The 22,808-nt window shown below is 53.7% G+C and overlaps 10 protein-coding genes across 10 annotated transcripts; 4 read left to right on the forward strand and 6 right to left on the reverse strand.

Annotated features, from left to right (window-relative positions):
- Positions 1 to 1,380: 1,380 nt before the first annotated feature.
- BDP81DRAFT_327427 (short chain dehydrogenase) lies at positions 1,381 to 2,829 on the forward strand (the record flags this gene model as incomplete). The annotated part of the gene is made up of 5 exons (XM_060585139.1): positions 1,381 to 1,689; positions 1,848 to 2,029; positions 2,229 to 2,344; positions 2,479 to 2,571; positions 2,681 to 2,829. The coding sequence occupies 5 exons, from the start codon at positions 1,381 to 1,383 to the stop codon at positions 2,827 to 2,829; spliced, it is 849 nt and encodes a 282-aa protein (XP_060441637.1).
- BDP81DRAFT_75313 (ThiF family protein) lies at positions 2,764 to 5,606 on the reverse strand. The gene is made up of 5 exons (XM_060596242.1): positions 5,076 to 5,606; positions 4,733 to 4,903; positions 3,661 to 4,671; positions 3,253 to 3,599; positions 2,764 to 3,197 (listed from the first exon to the last, which is right to left on the reverse strand). Exons 1-5 carry the CDS (start codon positions 5,361 to 5,363, stop codon positions 2,900 to 2,902), a joined length of 2,115 nt encoding a protein of 704 aa, XP_060441638.1. The 5' UTR covers positions 5,364 to 5,606; the 3' UTR covers positions 2,764 to 2,899.
- Positions 5,607 to 6,407: 801 nt separating this feature from the next.
- BDP81DRAFT_463701 (uncharacterized protein) lies at positions 6,408 to 7,562 on the forward strand (the record flags this gene model as incomplete). Its single annotated transcript, XM_060594055.1, has 2 exons — positions 6,408 to 7,335; positions 7,390 to 7,562. The coding sequence occupies 2 exons, from the start codon at positions 6,408 to 6,410 to the stop codon at positions 7,560 to 7,562; spliced, it is 1,101 nt and encodes a 366-aa protein (XP_060441639.1).
- BDP81DRAFT_75328 (uncharacterized protein) lies at positions 7,390 to 8,127 on the forward strand. The gene has a single exon (XM_060596243.1). The coding sequence runs from the start codon at positions 7,629 to 7,631 to the stop codon at positions 8,025 to 8,027; it is 399 nt and encodes a 132-aa protein (XP_060441640.1). The 5' UTR covers positions 7,390 to 7,628; the 3' UTR covers positions 8,028 to 8,127.
- On the reverse strand, positions 8,117 to 9,089 carry BDP81DRAFT_380811 (DNA polymerase delta). Its single transcript, XM_060586853.1, has 2 exons — positions 8,456 to 9,089; positions 8,117 to 8,399 (listed from the first exon to the last, which is right to left on the reverse strand). The coding sequence occupies exons 1-2, from the start codon at positions 8,882 to 8,884 to the stop codon at positions 8,229 to 8,231; spliced, it is 600 nt and encodes a 199-aa protein (XP_060441641.1). The 5' UTR covers positions 8,885 to 9,089; the 3' UTR covers positions 8,117 to 8,228.
- Positions 9,090 to 9,186: 97 nt separating this feature from the next.
- On the reverse strand, positions 9,187 to 10,564 carry BDP81DRAFT_380813 (WD repeat domain-containing protein). Its single transcript, XM_060586854.1, has 4 exons — positions 10,494 to 10,564; positions 10,406 to 10,442; positions 9,777 to 10,322; positions 9,187 to 9,719 (listed from the first exon to the last, which is right to left on the reverse strand). The coding sequence occupies exons 1-4, from the start codon at positions 10,494 to 10,496 to the stop codon at positions 9,349 to 9,351; spliced, it is 957 nt and encodes a 318-aa protein (XP_060441642.1). The 5' UTR covers positions 10,497 to 10,564; the 3' UTR covers positions 9,187 to 9,348.
- Positions 10,565 to 10,766: 202 nt separating this feature from the next.
- Positions 10,767 to 12,025, reverse strand: BDP81DRAFT_496179 (ankyrin repeat-containing domain protein; the record flags this gene model as incomplete). Its single annotated transcript, XM_060595427.1, has 1 exon — positions 10,767 to 12,025. The coding sequence occupies one exon, from the start codon at positions 12,023 to 12,025 to the stop codon at positions 10,982 to 10,984; it is 1,044 nt and encodes a 347-aa protein (XP_060441643.1). The 3' UTR covers positions 10,767 to 10,981.
- A 1,440-nt stretch (positions 12,026 to 13,465) lies between these two features.
- Positions 13,466 to 13,935, reverse strand: BDP81DRAFT_397437 (ribosomal L32p family protein; the record flags this gene model as incomplete). The annotated part of the gene is made up of 2 exons (XM_060588322.1): positions 13,466 to 13,515; positions 13,575 to 13,935. The coding sequence occupies 2 exons, from the start codon at positions 13,933 to 13,935 to the stop codon at positions 13,466 to 13,468; spliced, it is 411 nt and encodes a 136-aa protein (XP_060441644.1).
- An 868-nt stretch (positions 13,936 to 14,803) lies between these two features.
- On the forward strand, positions 14,804 to 15,980 carry BDP81DRAFT_397438 (septin; the record flags this gene model as incomplete). Its single annotated transcript, XM_060588323.1, has 3 exons — positions 14,804 to 14,918; positions 15,035 to 15,597; positions 15,651 to 15,980. 3 exons carry the CDS (start codon positions 14,804 to 14,806, stop codon positions 15,978 to 15,980), a joined length of 1,008 nt encoding a protein of 335 aa, XP_060441645.1.
- A 782-nt stretch (positions 15,981 to 16,762) lies between these two features.
- Positions 16,763 to 17,575, reverse strand: BDP81DRAFT_452619 (guanylate kinase; the record flags this gene model as incomplete). The annotated part of the gene is made up of 3 exons (XM_060592763.1): positions 16,763 to 17,020; positions 17,094 to 17,413; positions 17,566 to 17,575. The coding sequence occupies 3 exons, from the start codon at positions 17,573 to 17,575 to the stop codon at positions 16,763 to 16,765; spliced, it is 588 nt and encodes a 195-aa protein (XP_060441646.1).
- Positions 17,576 to 22,808: the final 5,233 nt, after the last annotated feature.

A 22,808-nucleotide genomic window follows, 5' to 3' on the forward strand; every position in this document is an offset into this window, starting at 1 on the left:
TTGGTCTCGCACCCGAGGCTGCCTACCTTACCTTTAGGTACCTAGCATAGAATCGACAACGGCGGGCGCGCTCGCCTTAGCTCTCCCCGGCATACAAGTCGCCAATAACCTTCCAGGTCCATTCATCGTTCACAGGCTTCGGTTACGGAGTACTTTGGTCAATGTACCTGTTCTATGGACCACCTCCACCATCTTCAATCGTCGAGATTCCCCGTTCCCCGGCTTTGTGCCACCACCACCACTTACATGGATCGTACAAGTGTCTTGGGTAAGAGAGGGCAACATTACATCCGTCCTCCGACATATCTTTCGACATCCAACTCGAAATACCTCGCAAAGACCTCGAAAGAAACCACAGACACAAGGGCACGAGATCATGGCCCTCTACTCGGTCTTTCTCTTATCTTCTTCTCTTCATGCACCAGAAGGAGTGGGGTCCACTGGCGGCACCGCACCTCACCTCAATAGCGGACGGACATCTGTCTCACCATCAAAGAGCTTGAACATGAGATGACGAAAAGAAGTACGGATAGAGGAAATGGGGTGGGAGCGAGCAAAGTAAGGGAAGCATCACCTACTGTGTAGGTAGGTACGACGACCAAGCCTCGGGATCAGATTCCTCCTCCCCCTCCCCTCCTCCCAAGCAATGCCATCCAGCAACCAAGGTGTCAGACAAGAAAGAGCCACCAGGATCACCCCAAATAATGCCATTGTAACGCACACACACCAACGGCCGCCCAAGCTAACATCACCTCGAACAAGCATCTCCCCAGAACCAACAGCTTTCGCTCTCGTCTCATCCTGTCTTGGTCTAATCCTGTATGCGCTACCGCCTTTCGCCAGAGAGGGGCATTTTCAGATGTCCAAGACCATTTCGCATTTGCATTGAACGAGTCCGAGGGCCCCTTCTTTCTGCCTTTCGAGAACACAACACTCTGACCTCACTGGTCATTGCTTGTCGTCACCAAAGTATCGTCACTGCTGTACCGCGAGACTTGGCTGTAAGTGCCTTGAGGTACCTATCTTACCTTGAGTCGGTACGTAGCTGACTAGGCGGGGGTGTCTCTCTTCTAGAAAGGTTACACGGAGACTGCCATGCAGAGTACAACGACACCCCCCCCCACCATAATTCCAGACTCAGGCATCTAGCATTCTACCTTGGGTAGGTAGACATTCTACGTCCACAAGTCCAAAGCTCTGAAAGCTCCGGAGCTCCCTTTCCACAAACATTATACAACCATCAAGCTAAACTACCCGATCCTTCTCGACTAGCACCACGTAACTTACTCAAATACCCAACACACCGAGGAAAAATACTCACCAGCAAACACCAAATCATTCCAAAATAGCCGCGTCGGCAGGAGAACCGGAACTATCATAATGTCCGGCGCCCTTCTTCCCCTCCGAGCCCGGCACTGCCTCGTCACCGGTGCCTACGGAGGCATCGGCGCCGCAATTGCTTCCCGCTTCGCCGCCGAGGGCGCCCTGGTAACCCTCCTCGGCCGCAAGGAGGACAAGCTGCGTGACCTCTGCGCTCAGCTCCCGCCCTTCCGAAATGACCGCCTCGCCCCTCTGACCTCTTCTGCCTCCGCCTCATCGTCGCCGTCCGAGGCTAAACCAGCCCATTCCTACGCCGTCATGGACGTTTCCGCTGACGCTCATGATGAGGCTGTCCTCGATGATATCTGGGTTTGTCTATCCACCACCTCCCTTTCACACCTCCATCTACCATCTGCCATCAACAACACATCAGAATACTACATCTAGAGAAACGAGGGTGCCTAGCTATCGCTCCATGAACAAGTAGACACATTGACTAACAGGGACTTCCCCGTTCCCTCCTCCAGAAACGTACGGGCCAGATAGACGTCCTTGTCAACGCCGCGGGTATTGCGCAATTCCAGCTGTTGCAAAACACCTCACCACAGACCGCAAGAGAGCTCATCGACACAAACCTCATGGGCACAATCTTCATGTCCAGGTACATGGCACAACGCATGAAGCGCAGACGCGCAGACAGGGATGGTAAGTCATGGCACAACGCTACACCACGCATATTCACTTTTCCCAACTGTTCCTTTTCCCACACAACCGTTTTTGCCACACAACCCACACACACGATCGATCCGATCGCAACACCCACCCGCACCGCATATATGCGCCAGCCTCATGCCAACGCTGTGCTGCACACACACACACATACATACACGCACGCACTGCATCAACAGCCCCGCTAACCACGCGGTCCACTCTCCAGCATGCATTATCAACGTTGCTAGCTTGCTGGCCGAAAAGGGCAGCCCTGGCACAAGTGTCTACGCCGCATCAAAGGCCGGTATCATTGGTATGTTCTTCTTTTTTTTTGTCTCTTGCTTCGTCTCTCATACATCGCGGGGTTGCCGTGGCTGTATCCTTTCTAGCCTGTCTCCCCGATTTAGTGAAGCAAGTCTAATACCTCTGTGTGTCGCCCTGCTGAAGGCCTCACCCACGCCCTCTCCGTCGAGCTGGGGCCACTGCGTATCAGGACCAACGCCATCGTTCCTGGCTACATAGAAACCAACATGCTTGCCGGTAAGAAACCCTCCATTTGTCCCCCCATTTGCAGGCCCGACTTCAGAAGACCCCATACACCAATATCTTGGGTTAGGTAGGCCAATAGCTAATATACAAATTATCACAGCAATGTCGAGGGAACCTCTCGAGAAGAGGATCCCACTAGGTCGCTTGGGGCGGCCTGACGAGGTTGCCGATGCCGCCGTCTTTCTTGCTCAAAACACATACGCCAATAACTGCATCCTCAACTTGGATGGCGGGCTCAGTGCTGTCTGAGCTGGCGTGCAGCTCTCCATTCACGTAGAAGGGACACCCTTGACTTGGAAGAAAGTGGACCCATGCACAATCAGTCGTCGTCAATGACAATGGCTCCGCCGGTAGAATCGTCCACAATGACCACGTCGTCGCTGCCGCTCGTGGTAGCGACCACTTTGGCCTTCTTCGCTTCGATCGGCTCGTCTCCATCATCCGGTCGAGGCCGCTTGAGGTTTGGTGCCACCTCCGATACCTCAACAGCGGGCTTGCCATTCTGCTCACTCGTGCCGTTGGATTCGGCGGGTGTCTCCTTCTTAGGCTTGCGAGGGATCTCGGGCTTCTGGTCAGCGACCAAGCCCTGAACAGGCTTGTCACTCAGGGGCTCTTTGCTGTGTGGTTGTTAGTCTGCGGTTGGTATAGTAGCGTTAGAGCAGATAAACGTACGATTCCTGGATGCTGATGACGACGTTGACGAAGGGCTCGTCATCGTCTTCATCAATAATTGTAAGGAAAGAGTCCTCCTTGATTCCAAGCTCACTGAGCTTCTTGGAGAGGTTCTCCGTCTCATCCGGGTCGTAGAGCGGCCCGACGTCATTGTTTAGGGCGAACTCCTTGTCACCGTAGCCAAGCTCCAGGCGCACAAAGTCCTCGACAAGGTCCTTGAGTGTCGCTCGAGACATGTCGACAGTGACGCTCGTCTGATATACGCTGCATACAGGGCAATCTGGGTTAGGGGCGCGGTACTTGCTCGAGTTGAGCAGACGGGCAGGGTTGTGAGGAGAGATGAACACCTAGACAGACAGACATTAGACTATCGGTTCCCGGCCAAGACGGACAAACTTTCGACCTTACCTCCTTGGTCTGGGTGAAGTCGCCTCTCAGCACCTTGAATGATTGCAGGACACACAGGCCGGCGACAATGGCATTGGTTGTCGCAATGGCAGGGATGATGTTACCGGCCATCTGCTTGATATCGAAGCGCGACTTCCTCTCGATGCCGAAAATGGTTGAACGAATATTTGCGCTCGAGGTCACAAAGTCCAGCGTGTCCTCGTCGTCCTTGTCGAATGTGATGAGAGGTTCGGGTCCAGATGCATCGGCTTTGTGCGCCTTTTTCAGCTCCAGCATCCGTTTGCTCAGACGATCCAAGCTGTCGACGAAGACTGCAAAGTTCTCCTCCAACGTCCATACTTGCTGTCCTCCCTGCAGAATAGTCTCCTTCGAGGCGAGGGCTGCGGCTGACTGCTCTGACAATGTCTTGTAGTCCAAGGCCTCGGGTTTCCGTCTGGACTTCCACATGTCCTCCATCGACGCCAGTCGCACAATATCGGCATTGAAGACCTTATCGAAGAGCAGTTGCGAAAAGGCATCGGTGCCCAACGATTCGCGAATCGTTCTCAAGGCCGCGGCCTCCTTCTTCAACTCTTCAATTTCCTTGGCGTTATCGGCGTCGGCCGAGTTGTCGAACGCGGACTCGTCTTCGCTCGTGCCAAAGATTTCATTGAGGAGATAGCTCTTGCCCCACACGATGCAGTGGATGGGCTGGCTGGGGGTGCTTCGAATGGTGCAGACCGGGAAAGACTTGGGCGTCTCCTTTGGCGTGCAGTCGTAACATGCGGTAACGCCCTTCTTGATGACCTGGACGTTGCCGTTGAATCCCGTCGTGCCGCTCTCGATGAGGGGAACGTCTGCGGCCAAGCACATTCTGTTGACGTGCCGTCTCGCCTCTAGATTATCCAGCGCATTGAAGACAATGTTGAAGTCGCGGAACCACTTGACGTTGAATTGGGCATCCTTGATGTTCGCATGATGCGCGACGATCTTGACCTTGGGGTTGAAGGGCTGCGCCGCATCCTTAGCCACCTTTTATAAGTCAGTATTTGCAACAACCTCCAAATCTACGTCACTGCTCTGGGAACCATACCAATGCCTTGGACTTCTTGATGTGCTCGTGACGAAAGAGGAATTGTCGGTTGAGGTTGCTCAAATCGATTGTGTCGAGATCGACGACGTGGATTTCGCCGAAACCCGTGAGCACGATGTTCTTCAGTAGTTCGCATCCGATACCGCCAGCTCCAACCATGAGAACGCGCGCCTGCGTGTTGCAAGTTAGCTCCATTGACTCTGCAATTGCATCGTACTCCATCATCGCAAGAAAAATTGACTGCTCTTGGAATAGAGAAGGGGAACGCCGTTGAATGGAAGCCGCGAGGGCAGCTAGGTCGCGTGGTCTGATGCGCCGGGTTCTGACTAGGGTTGCGACATACCTTCTTCACATTGGCGTTCAACGAGCCGCCGAGCGATTGCTGGTAGAATCGACCACGCGTCTGCACGGCGGGAGGCCGCTGCTGCTGCGGCTTCTGTTGCTGTTGCTGCTGCGTCGTTTGCGCGGGTGGTTGAGCGGCGGGTGTTGCCTCTGTTTGTGCTGGTTGCTGCTGCTTTTGCTGTGGTGCTGGTGCCGGTGCTGGTGCTGGTACAGGCGCCGTCGCGGCGGGCGCTGTCGCCTCTGCCGCGGTTGCTGCAGGTGCAGCTCCTGCTTCCGCGGTGGAATCCATCGGCGTTTGGTCGATCGCAGTGTTGTTGAGGTGTCGGTTCTATATGCGTCGACGTGTCAATGGATTGGAGGGAAAGGTTGATGCAATCGCGTGGTTTGGGGAAAGGAAGTTGCTGGTGGAAATAAGCCGCGCCAGGTGCAGGTGGGATGAAACGACGGCGGCGGGTGGTTTTAGCACGGGAGCGACGCTGCGAAGAGGAAGGTTCCAAGGTTGAGGTTTTCCCTGAGGTCAGCGGAAGGCACGATCGCCTAGCACAAGGTTCCAGCCAATACCGGCAGCCGGTGACGAGATCCCAGCAGGGATTGGGGCTGTTGGTTCCTGGGGAACTTCCGCGCTCGAGTTCTGATTGGCAGATAAAGGCGGGTATCTCTCGCTTACCAGTGAAAGCTCGCTGGAGCACGCTGTAACCTCAGCGGCCTACGAAGTACCTAATGCATCCTATAGCCACCGTGAACCACTGGACGCCTGCCCCCGGTACCTACCTACCTCAATGGAAGTTAACCTTGGAAAGTACCTAACTACGTACTCCGTACTTACCTTTGCAAGGAAGGCGCCCAGGCCGACCTCGCTTGAGGTGCCGACCAGCGAAGGTTCGTTGGGCCTCCACCGGTTCTTGGGGTCCTCTCTATTCGTAGTAGGGCCGCGTCTTATGCCCCCTTTCACGTGGAAAGCAACCGGTAGGAAGCTCAGAAACGGGGTTCACATATATCCTTGAAGTGACGAGATCGCAGGTCACCCGGAGGGGCTTCTGGGATAATCGCCGCTTGCGATCCCGCCTTTTGGTCCAACAAAAAACAAACGGGTCAGTGCAATATGGGTCTCTTTACCGCCTAGTCCAAAGTTCTGATCCTGCGATTCTTGCCCTCATCGTCGTCCAAAGCTCTGTGAAAGACCTGCATTTGCCGGCTAGCAGCATCTGAAAGGTGCAGCCAAGTCTAGGTCCAAGGTCGTATTCCTGCGGCTCTCTTTCCAAGCAGGCACCGCCTGCAGCAATATCTCGATAAAACCGCGGGGTACTAGATACTCGCGTAAGCTCGCCGAATCATGTCCGACGACGAGCCCGACCTCGAACTCCTGGCCCTCCTCCGCCAGCGATTCCAGGGGAAGCTCAACATCGACGATGAGCCCGAGACGGGCGTCCTCGATGGCGCCGAGTTCGTCTACGACAACTCCATCGATGTCGCCATCGACATGAGGGCCACAAAGAGGGCCGCCGCCACCATCTACGCCCAGATGGAACAGAAGAAGTACTCCACCGCCACCTGGGCAGAGCATGAGCTGCACCCAAAGACCAAGGATGAGAGCACCGCCGCCTTCATCTTCACCATGGACCTGCTCAACTTTTGCTTCTGGTCCGAGAAGCCCGAGGACGAGAGGTACGCCGTCGAGTACCGCGGCAAGACCTGGACGGGCTACTGGAGCATGGTCGCCTCGCTGCAGCGCGCCCTCGAGGAGGGCATCCCCATCACCAGCTCCGACTTTTGGCAGAGCGAGGACGAGTGTAACTTGGAGGTCCTTAGGCACGTCTTCCGCTCCAAGACGGAGGAGGAGATGCCCCTTCTCGAGGAACGCCTGGCGTGCTTGCGTGAAGCCGGCACCGTCTTGTACGAGAGGTACAGTTGCAGCGTGACGAAACTCATCCAGGCCGCCAACGGGTCAGCCGCAAGGCTCGTCAACCTGCTCGCCCGCAATTTTGACTGTTTCCGCGATGAGCATAAGTTCGACGGCCGCCGGAAGCCAGTGAGGATCCTCAAGAGAGCGCAGATTCTTGTGGCCGACATCTGGGCCTGTTTTGGCGGTGAGGGCATCGGTGCCTTCAAGGACATTGACAAGATCACCATGTTCGCCGACTACCGGGTCCCGCAGATCCTCAGCACCATGGGATGTCTGTACTATAGCCCTTCGCTGGCGACGGCTATCACTGATAAGCGAGTTATTGAGAGCGGATCGAGGTTGGAGTTGCAATTGAGAGGTGAGCTTGACCACAGCGATTCCACAATCCTTTCATATACTAACTATGAAGCAGCGTGCAGTATTTGGTGCGTTGAGCTCATCAAGCGGGAGATCCAGAGGGACCACCCCGGGACGAGCGTCAATGCTATTTTGATCGATTTCTTTTTGTATGATACCATGAAGGAGCTGGAGGCCGCTGGCACAGAGACGGAAGGACATCACCGAACGCGGAGTATTTGGTACTAGAACAACTTGATCATGTTATGGCCGAGATGGAGAGACCTTCAACACCTCTGATAAGGGGTATAATTCATGTTCGCTGTCGTCCAGCATAGAATATCTCGCGTGATAATTTACACAGCAAAACCCTCGTGTCGCATGCCTCGTCTTATCCTCCTGCGAGCCGTGAGCTCAAAGAACCGCTCCGTTAAAGCCACCGTTATTAACTCCAAACTCCATCTGCTCCATCGTAACATATTCACACAACATTCCCGCGGGGAAGGAGACACCTCGACGGTCACCCAGTCAGCCACCCGCGCCTTCCCCCTTCGGCACCCCAAGGTCCACGAATACACAACCGAACTTTCATCCGATGCCCTTCCCGCCACGACGAGAGCCCTCATATACCCCTCCAAGTCCATTCATGTCACCAGCAGGCGCCCGTCTAGGTCGGCGGGTCAGGTCAAACTGGCTAGGTGGTGGAATGGTTAATGGTCAACAATTAATTCCGCCAACCAGCCTACTCGACGACAGGCTCAGCGCATACGAGTTCGAATCCCAGCATGAGCACCAAGAGATGTAGCCCCCAGTTCAGCACCGGGGGGAGGGGGTGAGGGGGCTAAGTTAACTCTTTTGTCTTTTTGACCTTTTAGATGCTTTGCATGTAAGGTATGCTGGGAATCTCTAAATCAATCATGAGGCTCCGACCGCTGTCGAATTCATGAGCTCGTCCAAGTGAGCCCGCTCCGAAGCATGACCCTTCTTCTCTTCCTTCAGGAGCACCGCAAGAACCTCGATTGGCGGGTTAAGGCCCAGTCTCTCCGCGCGCTGCCAACGCTTCATGCGCTGGAGTCCGATGCAGGGCTATGAGTTGTATCAGTATTTCCATCCAGCAAGCAATTGTGATTGGAATGACTTACACCGTACTGAGAGCTGACGTCAAAGTATCGCAACACCCTCTCAGCCAGACTCATATCGCCCTGGTGCACCCTAGGCGCAATGCGCTGAGCCTCGATCGACTTCCAGTACTTATTGATCTGGGCGTCGCTGATCTTCTCGGCCCTCACTTCGGCTTCCGACTTTTGGGGAACTTCTTCTTTCACTTCCACCTCCTCAACCTCGGGGGTCGCGGGATCCTCGATCTGGATCTCGTCGACATCGTCCTTGTGCTCCTTGTTGCTTGGCTTGGCAATATCCGATCGGTCAATGGCAGAGGAAAGAGCGACCGATTTCTTGGTGTCCTTGGGTACGGGTTTCGATACTCGGTTTGAGAAGCTGATGGTCGATTGGCCTCGTGCCGGGCCGGGTCTGGCCCGGCCTCCTCCTGTTGATCTCCTGGTGGTTGGCATAGTGTGAATTGTCGCAAGTACAGCTGAAAAGGGTCTAAGTGGGCGGCGATGAGAACGTCAAGTTTGGGTGACTGATGCACGGAAACTTGAGATATTGATAACGGCAGTCTGATGAGTCCGAAATATCACTGATGGAGGGTGAATGCCTCAAATAATGTCGCCAATGGTTGTTGTCGCAATGTCATCCGTGAACCATAGAGCTGGGGTGTAATGAATGACGAAAGAGGTAGGAAGGTGGCAGGGGCTTTAATTTGGCGGGGCAACGCGAGGTTGGAGCCAAAGCACGTGACACGTACTGTGTTCTTCGTGATGGCGCACCGTAGTTGACACTGTCCTCATCATCATGATTGTTCATTGCAGCATGTTTCTATCGTCTGTCTTTGGACCTGCCGCAGGAAAACCTCATGTTTCAGGGTATTCTAGATGCACGCCGACCTTTGCTTGACTTTTGATATTCCCTTCCTTTACGCGCCAGTAGCTTCTCTATAGAATGAAATGCTTCTGTTGGCGCCCGCTGTACAGAAAGACTCGTTCTTTCCAGTCTTCGGAAGCCACTTGACAGCCCACAGAGCCTTGTCCGTCTCGCTATGCGTCGCGACACAGGCGCTTCGCTCTACCGACCAGACCTTGACCTTTCCGTCCATCGCTCCGCTGAGCAGGTATTCACCCGTGTCGTTCCAGTCAACAGATGTGATCCATGAGGAGTGGCCAGTCATGTTGCTGACTTGCTCGCCATTCTTGATGTCGTAGAGAGCAATGATGGATGAGTCGCCAGCGGCAGCGAGTCTGGTGTTTCCAGGGGAGAATGCAACAGAGCGGACAGATTTTACCAGGCCTGAGGGTATCTCTTTAGCAAACAATCGTTACGAGTAGGCCGTTCAAGGGGGGTTACCTGGTAGTGAGAACAACAACTTTCCGTTGTCGTTGTTGAAGACATAGACAGCTCCGTTCTGGTGGCCACTGGCTGTGTACCGCCCATCACGGCTCAAGTCGACTGACATGCCAAAACTTCCCTGGCCAGGGCTTCCCGTCTCGTACTCTCTAATCTTGGGCGTGCCCTCCTCGCCAATGTCCCACACATTCACCCGGCCGTCATAGGTCGTTCCCGCCAGGAATTTTCCATCCTCGCTGAGGGCAATGGCCCAGACCTCGCCGGCCTTGGCCGCCTTGTTCATGATCTCCGAGTGCAGCTTCCACTCGCTCGTGTCCTTGTTGATGACCCAGATCTTCACCTCGCCGGCGAAGCCCGCGCTCGCGGCAACCAGACCATTGCGGGAGGTGCAGATGTGGTGGCAGCCTAGCTTGTGTGCGCCGCTGATGGATTGCGTGATGGGGATCGCGGGGTCGGAGGTGTCGTGGATGTGAAGAGTTGACGAGCCGCTCGCAGACAATACAGCCCTTGAAGTAGTGGCCAGACTGAAGATGTCGGTTATGTGGGCTAACGTTGCTCCATGTTAGAAAGGTGTAGCTTTGGGGACGAGAAGTCGGAGGTTCTCAAGCTCCAGCTGGGAGGAAGCTCACCATTATCCACAGTGTGTGTGGTCAAGTATTGTTTCGACTAAAATAGTTAGCTTCCTCTTCATATACAAGCAGACAATTGAGGTCGTACCATGATTCCCAGCCCATGTGAAGCTCGTACCGCTGTGGTTGATGCGCGGTTGTGAGTCGGAAGGTAACGAGCGCGATGTGGTCGGGAAGGTGGGGGCTGACATCACACATTTGCGAGAAAAGACCCCTGCAGAGAGCACCCGGGGCACGGCAGGAGGGGCAATGGAGGGGCACCAGCAAGCACCCTTGCTCAGTTTACCTCAGCACCTCTACTTTATTCAACTTCACTCCTTCATCCCCTAATACCTAGTCATGTATCTCGAAATCGTCTTAAATATGGCTGGCTGGCTTACTTTCACAGCTTTATGACTACCTCCCTTCTCGCAGAATGGCAAACTTGCCTACCTATGAGTGTCAATGCTGCCACTTACGTCTCTCTTGTTTCTAGACTTCAATGACACTTCGTACAAGTACAAACGCCCACGAGTTCTTTGTGCGCATCACGGTGCTATTTCAAACAAATAATATCCAGCCATAAACTTACCAAGTTCAGCCCTTAAGATCAACCCAGCCTTCCGAATGAAGCGCTTGTTGCTCACGGAAGAACTCGACCATTGTATTGTTCTGACAGTAGAGAGACAGCTCATACGGCGTCAGACCAGAGATGCAAGGCTCGCCAGACTTCTTCGCACCACCCTCGGTCGTCCTTGCCTGCAAGTCAGCCCCTGCTTTGATCAGCTCCCTTGCAGCAGGTATCATGATCAGGTCTTGCTTCTGCTGAGACAGACGCCGAGGGTCCTCCGGATCGGGATGCCATCTGCGGGAGTAGCACGTCATGTGTAGAGGCGTCCAACCACGAGGCCCTCTGGCTTTGGCGTTTGCGCCTTTCTTGAGGAGGAGCTCGACGGTCAAACTGGCTCGTATACCCCATCTACAAACGACATGTAGTGGAGTGATGTCGTTGGCATCCGCGACGTTTGGATCGGCGCCGTGGGATAGCAACCACTTGGTCGCCTGATGTCGCCGGGTGGCATCGCCATACGCTGCCGCAAGCAAGGGCGTGCCGAAGTTGAACGTCTTTGACCTCGGCATTCTGGGGAAGTTGCCAAAGGTACTGTCTACACGCCCATAGATCACCATATCTGTCGGAGTTCCCGCTTTCTCGAAGACGTAGTTTACTGACGCGCCAGCCTGGACGGTTGCTTCCAGTGCTCGGAGGTTACCGTTGAAACTGGCCCATCGAAGAGCATACCAGTCGTTCTCTTGCCCACTTCGTTTGTAGAGCTCACCTCTCAGGATTTTGTACAGCGCCCTACACGATATAGTCAGATTCTTGAGGTCGGTGATACCGTCAAGAATGTCCGTTGGCGTCGGCTTCTTGGGGTCTTCGTAGAAGTAATCTTCCACGATTTCCAGGCCATCTGAATCTGAGTCGGCCTCAAGAGAATCATGAAATATCATATGCTTAGCCGGCTTAGTCTTTGGTCGCGGGCCCATGGCTTTGACGATTTGCAGGACGAGCTCCGTTGGGATAGGAACGCCTGCCAGACCGGTGGTCTTGTAGTCGTCTTGAGGCGGCTGAAGTGATGTCATTTCGGTATCTTGACTTAGTCCCGGAGTCGTACTTACCAGATGAAGTTTCGGTTCTACTCACGTACTCACATCTATGCGATGCCTGTTTGGTTATGTCAGATGAGCGTGTGTGTGTGTGTGTGTCTGCTAGTTGTGGTTGACTTGAGAGGAGGCAATCGTAATATCATAAAGCCTGGTGACTTGAAGCGCAGAGAGTTGGCGGTCTTGCCTCTAGGCCGACTTCTCACAACAATCTGTGACCGAATCTTTGCTCGCCTTACCTAGTTGGTTGTGATTAATCAGATTGCACGGCTTCATTATCGCTTTGCTATTGGTTCTTGTTGTCTCGTATACCATCCATTGTTTCCGGATAACAACGAAGGAGATGTCCCAGTATCACAAGACTAAAACTGTGTCTTTGTCTAAGTCTACAATCCCTGGTTGTGTATTTATTTTGTTTTATCTGCCCTATTGCCCTGCTTGTGTATAACATGCCTTTATCGATCTTATCCATCTAGCAGAAACCAGTGTTTATTGGGGCCAGACCATCAGGAGGGGGAGGCCAGAGAAACAAGAAAAGGCCTGACGGCAGTACCTGAGTCGACCAGAGTCGTGGTGGAAGATATGGACATGATCGCTCAAGAGTTATCTGTAAGCACCATAAACTTGAGAAGGGTAAGTAGCATTATCAAATGATTACAACAGAAAATAGGAACCCAAAGTGATCTTTGTTTATCGCCGAGGTCAATCTTCATGGCTGCATCTCCATGGGCCTGGCCCAATAAAACTGCACGGGTCGAGGCTGACCGTGCTGTTACTGAGTTCTGGTATTTGGTATTCAAAAGCCGTACCCGCCCTAGAAACTTCTAGTACTTTGCCTCTGGTCTACGGACGGTTTTCACGTCTACAGTCGCGTTGTTTGCCAACATCTTCCGGTAATGTTAGAGCGCCATCTCTATGTGTACACGAGCAGATGATAGCACATCAACCAAAATATGTTTGCCATATCCCAGTGATGGACTCGCCGACTTTCGAAAGCCTGCACTTTGCTGTCGCCCCGGGCGATGTGTAGATGAACCGAAGCGAGACACATCGTAATCTCTCTTGGAGCTGCATTCTCCTGTCATCCTATCGCTTCTAGCTATGGACTCGAGTCCTTTGGTGCGCTACCTTCATCTAGGCGGATTCCAGGTATGATGAACAACTTCGCAACCTCCAGAGGAGGTTCGAGGAGCTTCAGAGACCCTCGATATGATCAGCCCATGATTCATGCCGTTGGAGACGAACGTCGCTTCGAAGCACCTCGATTCCATTTCACTGTTGCATAAACAACCGGAGCCAGTCAGATGACAGCTAGGCACATCATAAGAAGGTGATGGATTGTCCCAAACGCCACAGTATGCTAACCAATTGTACACTTGAATATACACGTCTCGAAATGTTACACGGCCATTTGGCGATCTAAACGAACTTTCCTGAGGGGTTCTCCTCTTTCCACATGTCCTTGATCTCTGCGCAACGCTTGTCAGTTCAACATGCCAACAGAAAGGCTCTTGCAAGGGAGACGTACTGCTCAGGCAGTGTGGGCATACAATGTGCTGCCTCTTGATCTGGCCGCAGCCTGGGCACTTGCACAGGGACTTGACATCCTGCAACGCCTTGCCTGCCATCTGCCTGTGTCTCTTCTTCGAGTGGGAGGTCTTCTTCTTGGGTACCGCACGCAGGATGGACTCCCAAATGCCGCCGAGCCAGGCGGGGATGTTGAGGTTGAAGGCCGGAAGCGCGAAGGAGAGCGCCGGTAGGAAAGAGTTGGTGACTTGGCGCGTGTAGAGGGAGAATATTCTTGGTGATTGAGCGAAGGCTGGCGCGGAGATGCGGGGGAAGAGGGAGGCCATGCGCAAAGGCTGCGCGCCCATGGCGATGGCTGCCATTTTTTCTGGATGGTGATCGATCGATTCGAGCTCTGATGGAGGGGTTGTCGGGGATGGGGGTCAAGGAATGCCGGAGGTGGTCTGGTTTCTTGGTGTAATCACGGCGTTTAGGCGGATCGAAAGATGTCTGCCGTCGGGTATCGAGGGTTGGTGGCTTCGTGGATTGTCCTGTCGCGATAAGGTGCAGGTATCGTCGAAGCTTCTACACCACTGTCGTGCACATCACGAGGCTCAAGCTTGTTCCATTCCGAGCCGGAAAAAAAACGGCTTGCGACCGGGCGCTGTCAATTGAGATCTGCCAGCCAATCACAGCTTTGGAAGTGCACAGACCTCCATCAGCCAATCAACGCGATGGAGACCCCTTTTCCCCTTTCCCTCCGACAGCGTCCCACCCCCCCTGCACCTCCCTGCAGGGAAATTATTGTTTGCTGGAGTGGAAGGAGCATCCTATTAGCTGCAGCCAACGGCGACACTGCACAGCCAGTGCCTGGCAGACATGGAAGACACCCGTGGACGGGGGCTACTGGGGGGGTGGACGGGTAGCAAGCAAGTGCCAGCAAGAGAGGAAATTACCCTTGGTTGGGTCAAATCATTTCGTTGTGGTTGACTTCCCACCTGGGCTCATTCACCGGCTTCTGTCCTTCAGAAACATCCGCCAACCTCGTGATCCTCTTTTTCCTCTCTCCCTGCCCATCGCCTTCTCCAACTCCGTCTCCGTCCCTCCTCCCCTCCTTGACGAGACCGCAATTCGAGTTCGAGTAACAGATACCTTTCTTGGAATACAGAAACGTATCTCAACTTCACTCCTTAGCAGCACCACACTCACGCGCTCCCTTCACTCTCGCTCCCTTGCGGAAAAGCCGTCACAATGGCGCAGCCTCAAACCATCTTCCCCCAGACCCATGTTGGTTTCGACAGCATCACGTCCCAGATTGAGAAGAAGCTCCTGAAGAGAGGCTTCCAGTTCAACGTCATCTGCGTCGGTAAGTTGTTCCCCCGCAACTCCAGATCATAATCGCTGGCTAGCAAGCTGGCTGCTTGTCCCCCCCTACGTCGCGTCGGCAGTCGACTGATTGTACCTCGTGTTTCCATGATATAGGCCAGACTGGTTTGGGCAAGTCGACCCTGATCAACACCATCTTCGCCTCCCACCTCATCGACTCCAAGGGTCGTTTGATGCCCGATGAGCCCGTCCGCTCCACCACCGAGATCCAGGCCGTCTCCCACATGATCGAGGAGAACGGCGTTCGTCTGCGCCTCAACATCGTCGACACCCCCGGATACGGCGACCTGGTCAACAACGACCGCTGCTGGGATCCCATCGTCAAGTACATCAAGGACCAACACTCCGCTTACTTGCGAAAGGAGCTCACCGCTCAGCGAGAGCGTTACATTCAAGACACCCGCATCCATGCCTGCCTCTTCTTCATCCAACCCTCGGGCCACTCCCTGAAGCCCATCGACATCGTCGTCCTGAAGAAGCTGTCCGACGTCGTCAATGTCGTTCCCGTCATCGCCAAGTCCGATACCCTGACCCTCGAGGAGCGTCAGGAGTTCAAGGAGCGTATCAAGGAGGAGTTCGCTTTCCACAACCTCAAGATGTACCCGTACGACAACGACGAGTTTGATGACGAGGAGCGCAGCTTGAACACCCAGATCAAGGTCAGTTATGCCATCTGGCCCACACATATTCCAATTGCTAACAAGCCTCGTAGGATCTCGTTCCCTTTGCCGTCGTCGGCTCCGAGAAGTCCATCATTGTCAACGGCAAGCAGGTTCGCGGTCGCCAGAACCGATGGGGTGTCATCAACGTTGAGGACGAGAACCACTGCGAATTCGTCTACCTGAGAAACTTCCTTCTCCGCACCCATCTCCAGGATCTCATCGAGACCACCTCGCAGATCCACTACGAGACTTTCCGTGCCAAGCAATTGCTTGCGCTCAAGGAGAGCAGCGCGCACGGTGGCGGTAGCAGACCCATCAGTCCTGCTGCCGACCGCGAGCTCAGCCGGAACTCTCAACGAATGACCCTGAACGGATACTAGTTTACGGATATCCCACCCCACCTACTCGAGGAGCCTGACGGCCATGATATTTCTGGGCAGCTGGGTTTCTGATGACTTTCAATCTCATGGTGTTATGCGCAGACCAACAAAAGAACAGGCACGGTACGGCCTCGACAGCATGCAGATGCTGCATCGACCAGTAATTCAGAGGGAGGTAGCCGCTGCTACATTCATGGGAACAACTTGGCGGAAGTGATTTCGCATGGGAGGCTCGAACATGCTTTGCGTGGCGCACGGTTATAGGCCATACCCCCTTCTCTAGCCTTTGTGGTCGTTGTTTAAGTACTCGTGCTGGCGAAATAGTCCAATATTCCCCCTTTCCGCCTCATCAGCTGGACGACGCACTTCTACTGTTTTCTTATTTTTGCTTTTTAAAGCAGCATTTCAAGCTCGGCTTCACTTGTACCCCCATTTTCTCCTTACACTTTAATCCATTCGTACTCTGATAGAGAGTTCGTTTCGATACCTCGTGGAATACAACCGACATGGCTTATGATTTGCGGCCGCCAATGTTCTTGATGATGTGTATTCCTCTGTCCCAAAGTATGGCCAAAGGTTTCTGCCGCACGTATGTGTGGCTCTATGGATTGCTTTTATACGCTCTCATATGTGTATATATGCTCACAATGAACGCCCGTGCTATGAAGAAGATCCACAGACTTTGTGAACTCGTAAAGGGTATTCAGTTCCCAACGCCTCGTCACCGTATCACCCAATCCAACCTCTGTCCCTCTCGCGCACCCCTGCCCTCGTGGTACTCTTTACTGGGAAGGGTTGTAGACAAAGTCTTCAAGGGTCTTGTATGCCTTCTCGAGATCGTCGTTGACAATGATCAGGTCGTGGACGCCGGGGGTCTTGGAGTAGGCCAGCTCGAGCTTGGCCTGCGCGAGACGCTTCTGGACGCTCTCTTCCTTTTCGGTGCCGCGGCCGCGGAGGCGCTTCTCGAGCTCTTGTTCTGAGGGGGGCGCGATGAAGACGTAGCGGGCGGGGAAGTTTGACGTCTTGATTTGTTTGACTCCCTGTTATTTGAACCCAATATTAGTATGACGATGCCTCATCGAGTTTCACTAGGACGGAGGGGTGTTTTGTTACCTCCATCTCGATATCGAGAACGACGAGCTTGCCCTTGGCGGACTGCTCCTCGATGGTAGCCTTTGAGGTGCCGTACGAGTTGCTGCCAAAGGTGGCGTGCTCGACGAAGCCGTCCTTGCTGACGAGGTCGTCAAAGGCCTCTTTAGTGACAAAGTGGTAGTCGACGCCGTCTGCCTCGCCGGGGCGCGGGCCGCGGGTGGTGTGGGAGACGGAGAGGGCGAAGGAGTCGGGGTGGCGCTCGAAGAGGAGCTTGTAGAGGGTGCCCTTGCCGACACCCGAGGGGCCGGAGATGACGATTGGTCTGCGGTCGGAGGGGAGGACTGTCATTTTTTGGGAGGGGTTAGTCTTTTTGTAAAGTTGTATTTTCTTGATTTTGGGATTCTGGGGAGAGGTTGGAGGTTGAAGGGGAATTGGGCCGCGATTCGGAGGTCTACGAAGTGGAAGTGACGGGGGGTGGTGGTGGTGAGCTTACCTGGCGCCATTGTGCTTGCAAAACGAAACGGTTGACTCTTGGGTATGAATCTTGTCAATGGAGGTTGTCGTGAGAAGGCGAGGGTAAAGGGTCGGAGGCGGGGCAACATTAGATGGAGTATCGGTCAAGGGCTCCAAGGGAGCAAAAGAACTAGCCTCGAAGTTTCAGAGGTCGGGCTACGGGCTACGGGCACGGCGGCGGCGGCGGCGGTCGGAGGAGGGGGGGGGAGGGGAGGAGGGGCAGACTGGATGAGAGCGGGTTGGGACGGGCGGGCGGTCTGGACAGTCACAAGCCGAGCCTCGAATGAGAATCAGGGTTCGGGGAATGGGGTATGCGGTGACACTTTTTTCGCTGTGCTTCGAGGCTGCGCGGCAGGGTAAGGTATCCAATGGTGGTGGGGGAAGCTCAGAGCCCCAGGTGCTTGCTCACTTCTGCCGGCAGAATTGGGGGTGGCATGTGCCGCTGAAGAGTCAACGTTGGGCGCCCCATGAGTCAGCGGTGCGGTGTGTTGGTGCCCCGTTGGGGGCCGGGTTCACTGTATCTCTGATTTGCTCCCTTGCATCGGGCCGTTGTCTTCTGGACTGATGAAGTACGGTAGCTGTAGGTGTTGGTTGAACAGTGGACATTTGCTTTTTTTTAGAAGCGTGGGCAGTACTTTGGGAATCGCAAGAGCTGAGCATCCTTAGACATGATTTTGCCTGATCGCCAGTGCTGAGTTGAGTATTAATGATCGAATTGTAAGATATCTTACTTTTGGCTACCGAACTAGGTACATGATTTACCTTTGTGGACTCTCGAGATGGGGGGGGGGATTATAAATCGGATACTCGTCATCAATTCATGGTTGTACGCCGTCAGTGAGATAAAGTGTTTCCAGCATCGTTCCCCTAGTCAACTACCAGATGCTCATTGATGTTGCCCATTGGCATCTTTAATGGCACGGCCAATCAGTTGGACGAGGATCCAACCCACAAAAGAGACCTACCACGCTGGAGGCTCGTAATCACAGACTAGGCTTGAATGTTGAACAAAGACTATGAGATGATAACTCGACTATGCACAGTATTCGACCGATGGTATCCCTGTTTAGAAGTCAGCTACTGATGCGCCAGCCACTTCCTCAAGAACAACTTCATAGTGGCAAATCTCTGGCACATATCCTCTTCGAACTTTCCTTCACAAGCACAGCCATGTTCTTTCAATTGCTAATTGAAAATCACTGGCTCTTCTGGGTAGCTTGCATTCCTCAATTCATCATGCGTATGATAACCATCGAATCATGATCTCAGAGTATTGTCACCAAGGATACCGTCTCTTTCATCTGCCACTGTAGACCTATCAGGAGCATAACACAACATGATGGCAGGTGAGAATGCCTCATGTAGGCTAGATAAATATTATAACTTTGTTCCCCGTCCTCAAGAGTAGATAGTACATCATGGTTGCCCCATGCAGGGGCTCGCTAGTCTCTATGCGTCGTCGCTACACGCTGCTTCGTAAGGAATCTTGAAGAAACTAAGTGCGAAGCCGCTGTTCTTTGCTAGCGGACACTACTTCGAACTTCAAATCAACGATTTGTGGTGAACTTGTTTTCATGAACAACGCATGGCCTACCTGAAGAGAAGTCTCATCATGTTGTCGCCTCCTCGCAAACTTCCAACATGCCTTCCATTTGAGACGGCGTGGTCAGCGCCTCGATCGCTATGGACTCACAAGTGGAAGTCGTAGATAGATAGCTATAAGCGCAATGCTGCTATGTGAGGACTCGAAAGATTGTTCATCTAGAGAGATCGCAAGATGATAGCCGAAGAAAGAGACGGGGGGGCTAGAGAACTAAAGGTCTTTGCAAATACTGGACACATCCCCTCGAAGTAAGAGAAACCTGTCAGTACGAGAGGTGTTAATACTCATGCGCTGCTCTGGATCTAGCCACTCATATCCAATGACATCCAAAATTCGCCAGACAACTTTGGCAAGGAGTTTGTTTCCCTAAACAAGAAGATGATTCCTGAGAGCGATCAGGTAGAAACGTTTTGCGTCAGCTCATCTGCTCCCTTCATTCCGGGCACTATTCGAGGACTGTCTGACTACTATGGGGTCCGTGGAAGTGCTCCTCCAGCCTCCCCCTTTTCGAGAGAAGAAGACATTTCGGGAAGCGGCAATGAGATCGTCGCCGACGAGATCTCGTTTACTGAGATAGCCAATTGTCGGGCACGCATGTCAAGTCTCTTCCAAGTTCCAGCCATGAGAGGTTGGGCCAGTCACCCATCACAACTGAGCTCGACCGCCTTTCGATACAAGGGGCCGCGTAATCCACAGTATCTCGGTTCTTGGCAGCAGATTGCGCTCAACCTGAAAGCGTTCGCACTAGCCAGCAAAGGCATTCAGAACGTGGTGCAGCCTTGTGAACACGGCAACGATTCCGTTCATTCCCCGCGTGCCACGAGAGCCCCTTTCCAAATGTGTTAGTCTGATCTGGATGGCGATTGTCGATCATCAGATGTAGTGTTCGGAATGCCTGCACAGATGGGGCTCCTGCCGAGTTGTACAGAGATGCCGGGATATCGAGTCTGTGGGTACTCCGTACAGTACTAACCCAGGGCCCTGAGACCTGCGTATCTTGTGCCGGCGAATCCTCTGAAAAGCTTTAAGAAACTTGAGAATGCAACGCCAGTGGTAGGGCGGTGCTTAAATTAGAAACATAGATCCAGATGACAGCCAGGCTTAGCCATAGGTAGGGGTCCAATTGCCGGACTACGGCATTTTGGATAGTGCCCTACACTACGACTGCACCACCTGCCTGGCCATGGAATCTGGAGTCGAGGCCATCATTGGCCATGGAGCTGGCAATGGAATGCAAAAGCTCGGTTGTGAATGCCGGATAGTGCGGACAGAAGTGTGTTGGCGATGCCGTAAACGGTGAGGTGGGTCAGGAGGGTCGGCCGTCGGAGCCGATCACGGCACGGAAGCAAGGTGCTGGGCGGGGCCGTGTCTACCGGTCGGTTGCCCCCCTGCTCATTGAGTGAAATATTCCTCCCCGCCAAGAATCAAATAAGATGGGGGCCGTTTGGTGAGTGAGGTACTAATTTGCATGTGGGGGCCAGCAGGGGGATGCGAGTCTATCACAATCAAGCACTTCTGCTAGACAGGACCCATTCACCCGGCCGAAATACGAAATGCTGGGCCGCTGGCAAGTGTAATCTTTCGACCCCATCGTGAAGAGCCAGTCACGGGGACAGCAGTGATGGGGCGTCAAGGTGGTTGACTTCTGGCGGAGTACCACTTGCAAGAGGATTTCCTTCGTGTTCAACGGCTACAACGGCACGCGGGACACCCGCTTTTCCCATGCCATGCCGTGACATGCGATGCACTGCCCGCAGCCGCCGTAGTCTCGTGCCTTGCAGGTGGTAGGGCGCTACTGATGACACTAGTCGATGGGGGTAGAAGGGAGGCAAACGAAAAAGGCGATTTGTGTTCCTGGATCTCGTATGGTAGCACGAACTTTCGGCACAGAGCATAGGCACGGTGGCTTGTGAAGGACAGGCGATGGGAAACCATTTACGCATCGGCGAGGCTTCGTCATCTCCACCAACATAGCCTAGAAAGCCAGCCGCAAGAAACCTAAACCCAAAATTCCGTTCGGCGGTTGGACCAGTCGCCAGGCCAGCCAGATCGGGAGGTTGTCGGGTTCACGTGGTTGGTAGTGCGTCGAACAAAGAAGCAAGTTGGGTGCTGACCAAAGGCAAAATCGTCTCAAAACGACCGTCTCTGGAATCCCGAGTGCGTTCTTTGGGAAAGAGAGTTACAGAGACAGCGGTTTGCCCGAGCGTTGAGGCGGTTTTGGTTCGCAACAAAGGCGGATGTACCAGGCGGACCCTGGAAAAGTAGCGTAGAGATGACACCATGCTGAGGTGAAAACATCGGATATGTTCAGTGGTGGAAGGGGAGAAGAATGCGAAAGTTCAGAATTGGCCGTCGTTCGTTCTGTCAATCAATCCACTTCGCCCGCTCTCCGTGTCTCAGAGTCTCCTGTTGGCTAGTCTGGCGCATTGTCCTGGGAAAGCTTGAACATGGTGTCTCACACGGTTTCGAAGGGGACTGTCTCTTCCGGGAGTTGTCTTTCTGAATGATGACGTTGAAAGCAGACTCGGACCTGCCACTGAATTCCGACTGAAAACAACATCAGCGTATTCGAACACCAGCAGACATTGAAAGACAGTGGTGCCTCTCGGGCGCATGTCGTCTGTTCGGAAGAGGAAGGCCCAAGAGATGGAGCCCTGCAGCATGGGAATGGACCCCGGCGGCCCTGCAGATAAACGAGCCCGATGACCAACAAGGAGATTAGTTTAGACTAGGAAAGTAACGAGAAGCCAAGCTTTAGCACCTGCAGAGGTAAGAAAGTGGGCGACTAGTCAGCGCCCCTCGCTCTCGTCCACTGATGTCCTCGTTGCGGATTGCCCTCGTCTGTTCACCCTACGCCCGCATCAGCAAGTTGTCCGGGCCATCCCATACTCTTCTCTTTCTTTCGCTTCTCTCGCGTTTGGGACTTTTGACTGTGGAGGGGAGGAGAACAGAAAGAGAGGGCCCCTCCCGTCTCTGACGTCCCCCAGCCCTGTAGGTGTGTGAGAGAAGGGCCTTGCTTCAGGAATTGAGATGCCGAGAGGCTGTGTGTGTGTGAGCTCGCGCGCGAGTTGGGAGTTTGTATGACGGGTGGCTGGACAATCAACGGAAAGAAAGGCAAATAGTAGAGCAGACTCTAGGCAAAGTCGCGAGCTAATGACGGCGATCTGTCGAGAAGTATGGTTGTAAAGATAGGACCGTTGGTCTGGAAAAGTCGACGACGGGGGCTAAGGCCGCCTGCGAGACGGAAACCAATTCGATTTGTTTTTGACTCGCAACAGGGGGCGCAGAGGCAAAGGAGACAATGAATAGGCTGGACAGGTGAGCAGAGATGAGACGGTGATGTGTGAGCAAGGTCCGAGAGGGAAAAAGTCGCCGCAGTTTGGGTTGGGCGCAGGCGAGGGAGTGCCGGGGAACTCGAGATGGGACTGACGGACATGTCCTTGTTGACGTTGTTCTTTCCTTTTCTTTCCCTGCGGCGGTACCTGTTGAAGTATTCTTCTTTACCGTTCTTGCCGTAAAGTAAACCCAGGTCAAGGTATCACTGTTAAGAGAAGAAGGTAGGAAAGGTACTTGGAGTCTTGGAGAGCGTGGGATGCCCGGTGTAGCGGTGCTGGAGATGA

The sequence above is a fragment of the Colletotrichum phormii genome (genome assembly GCF_030913505.1).
Source record: "Colletotrichum phormii strain CBS 102054 chromosome Unknown BDP81scaffold_19, whole genome shotgun sequence".
Taxonomy (NCBI): domain Eukaryota; kingdom Fungi; phylum Ascomycota; class Sordariomycetes; order Glomerellales; family Glomerellaceae; genus Colletotrichum; species Colletotrichum phormii.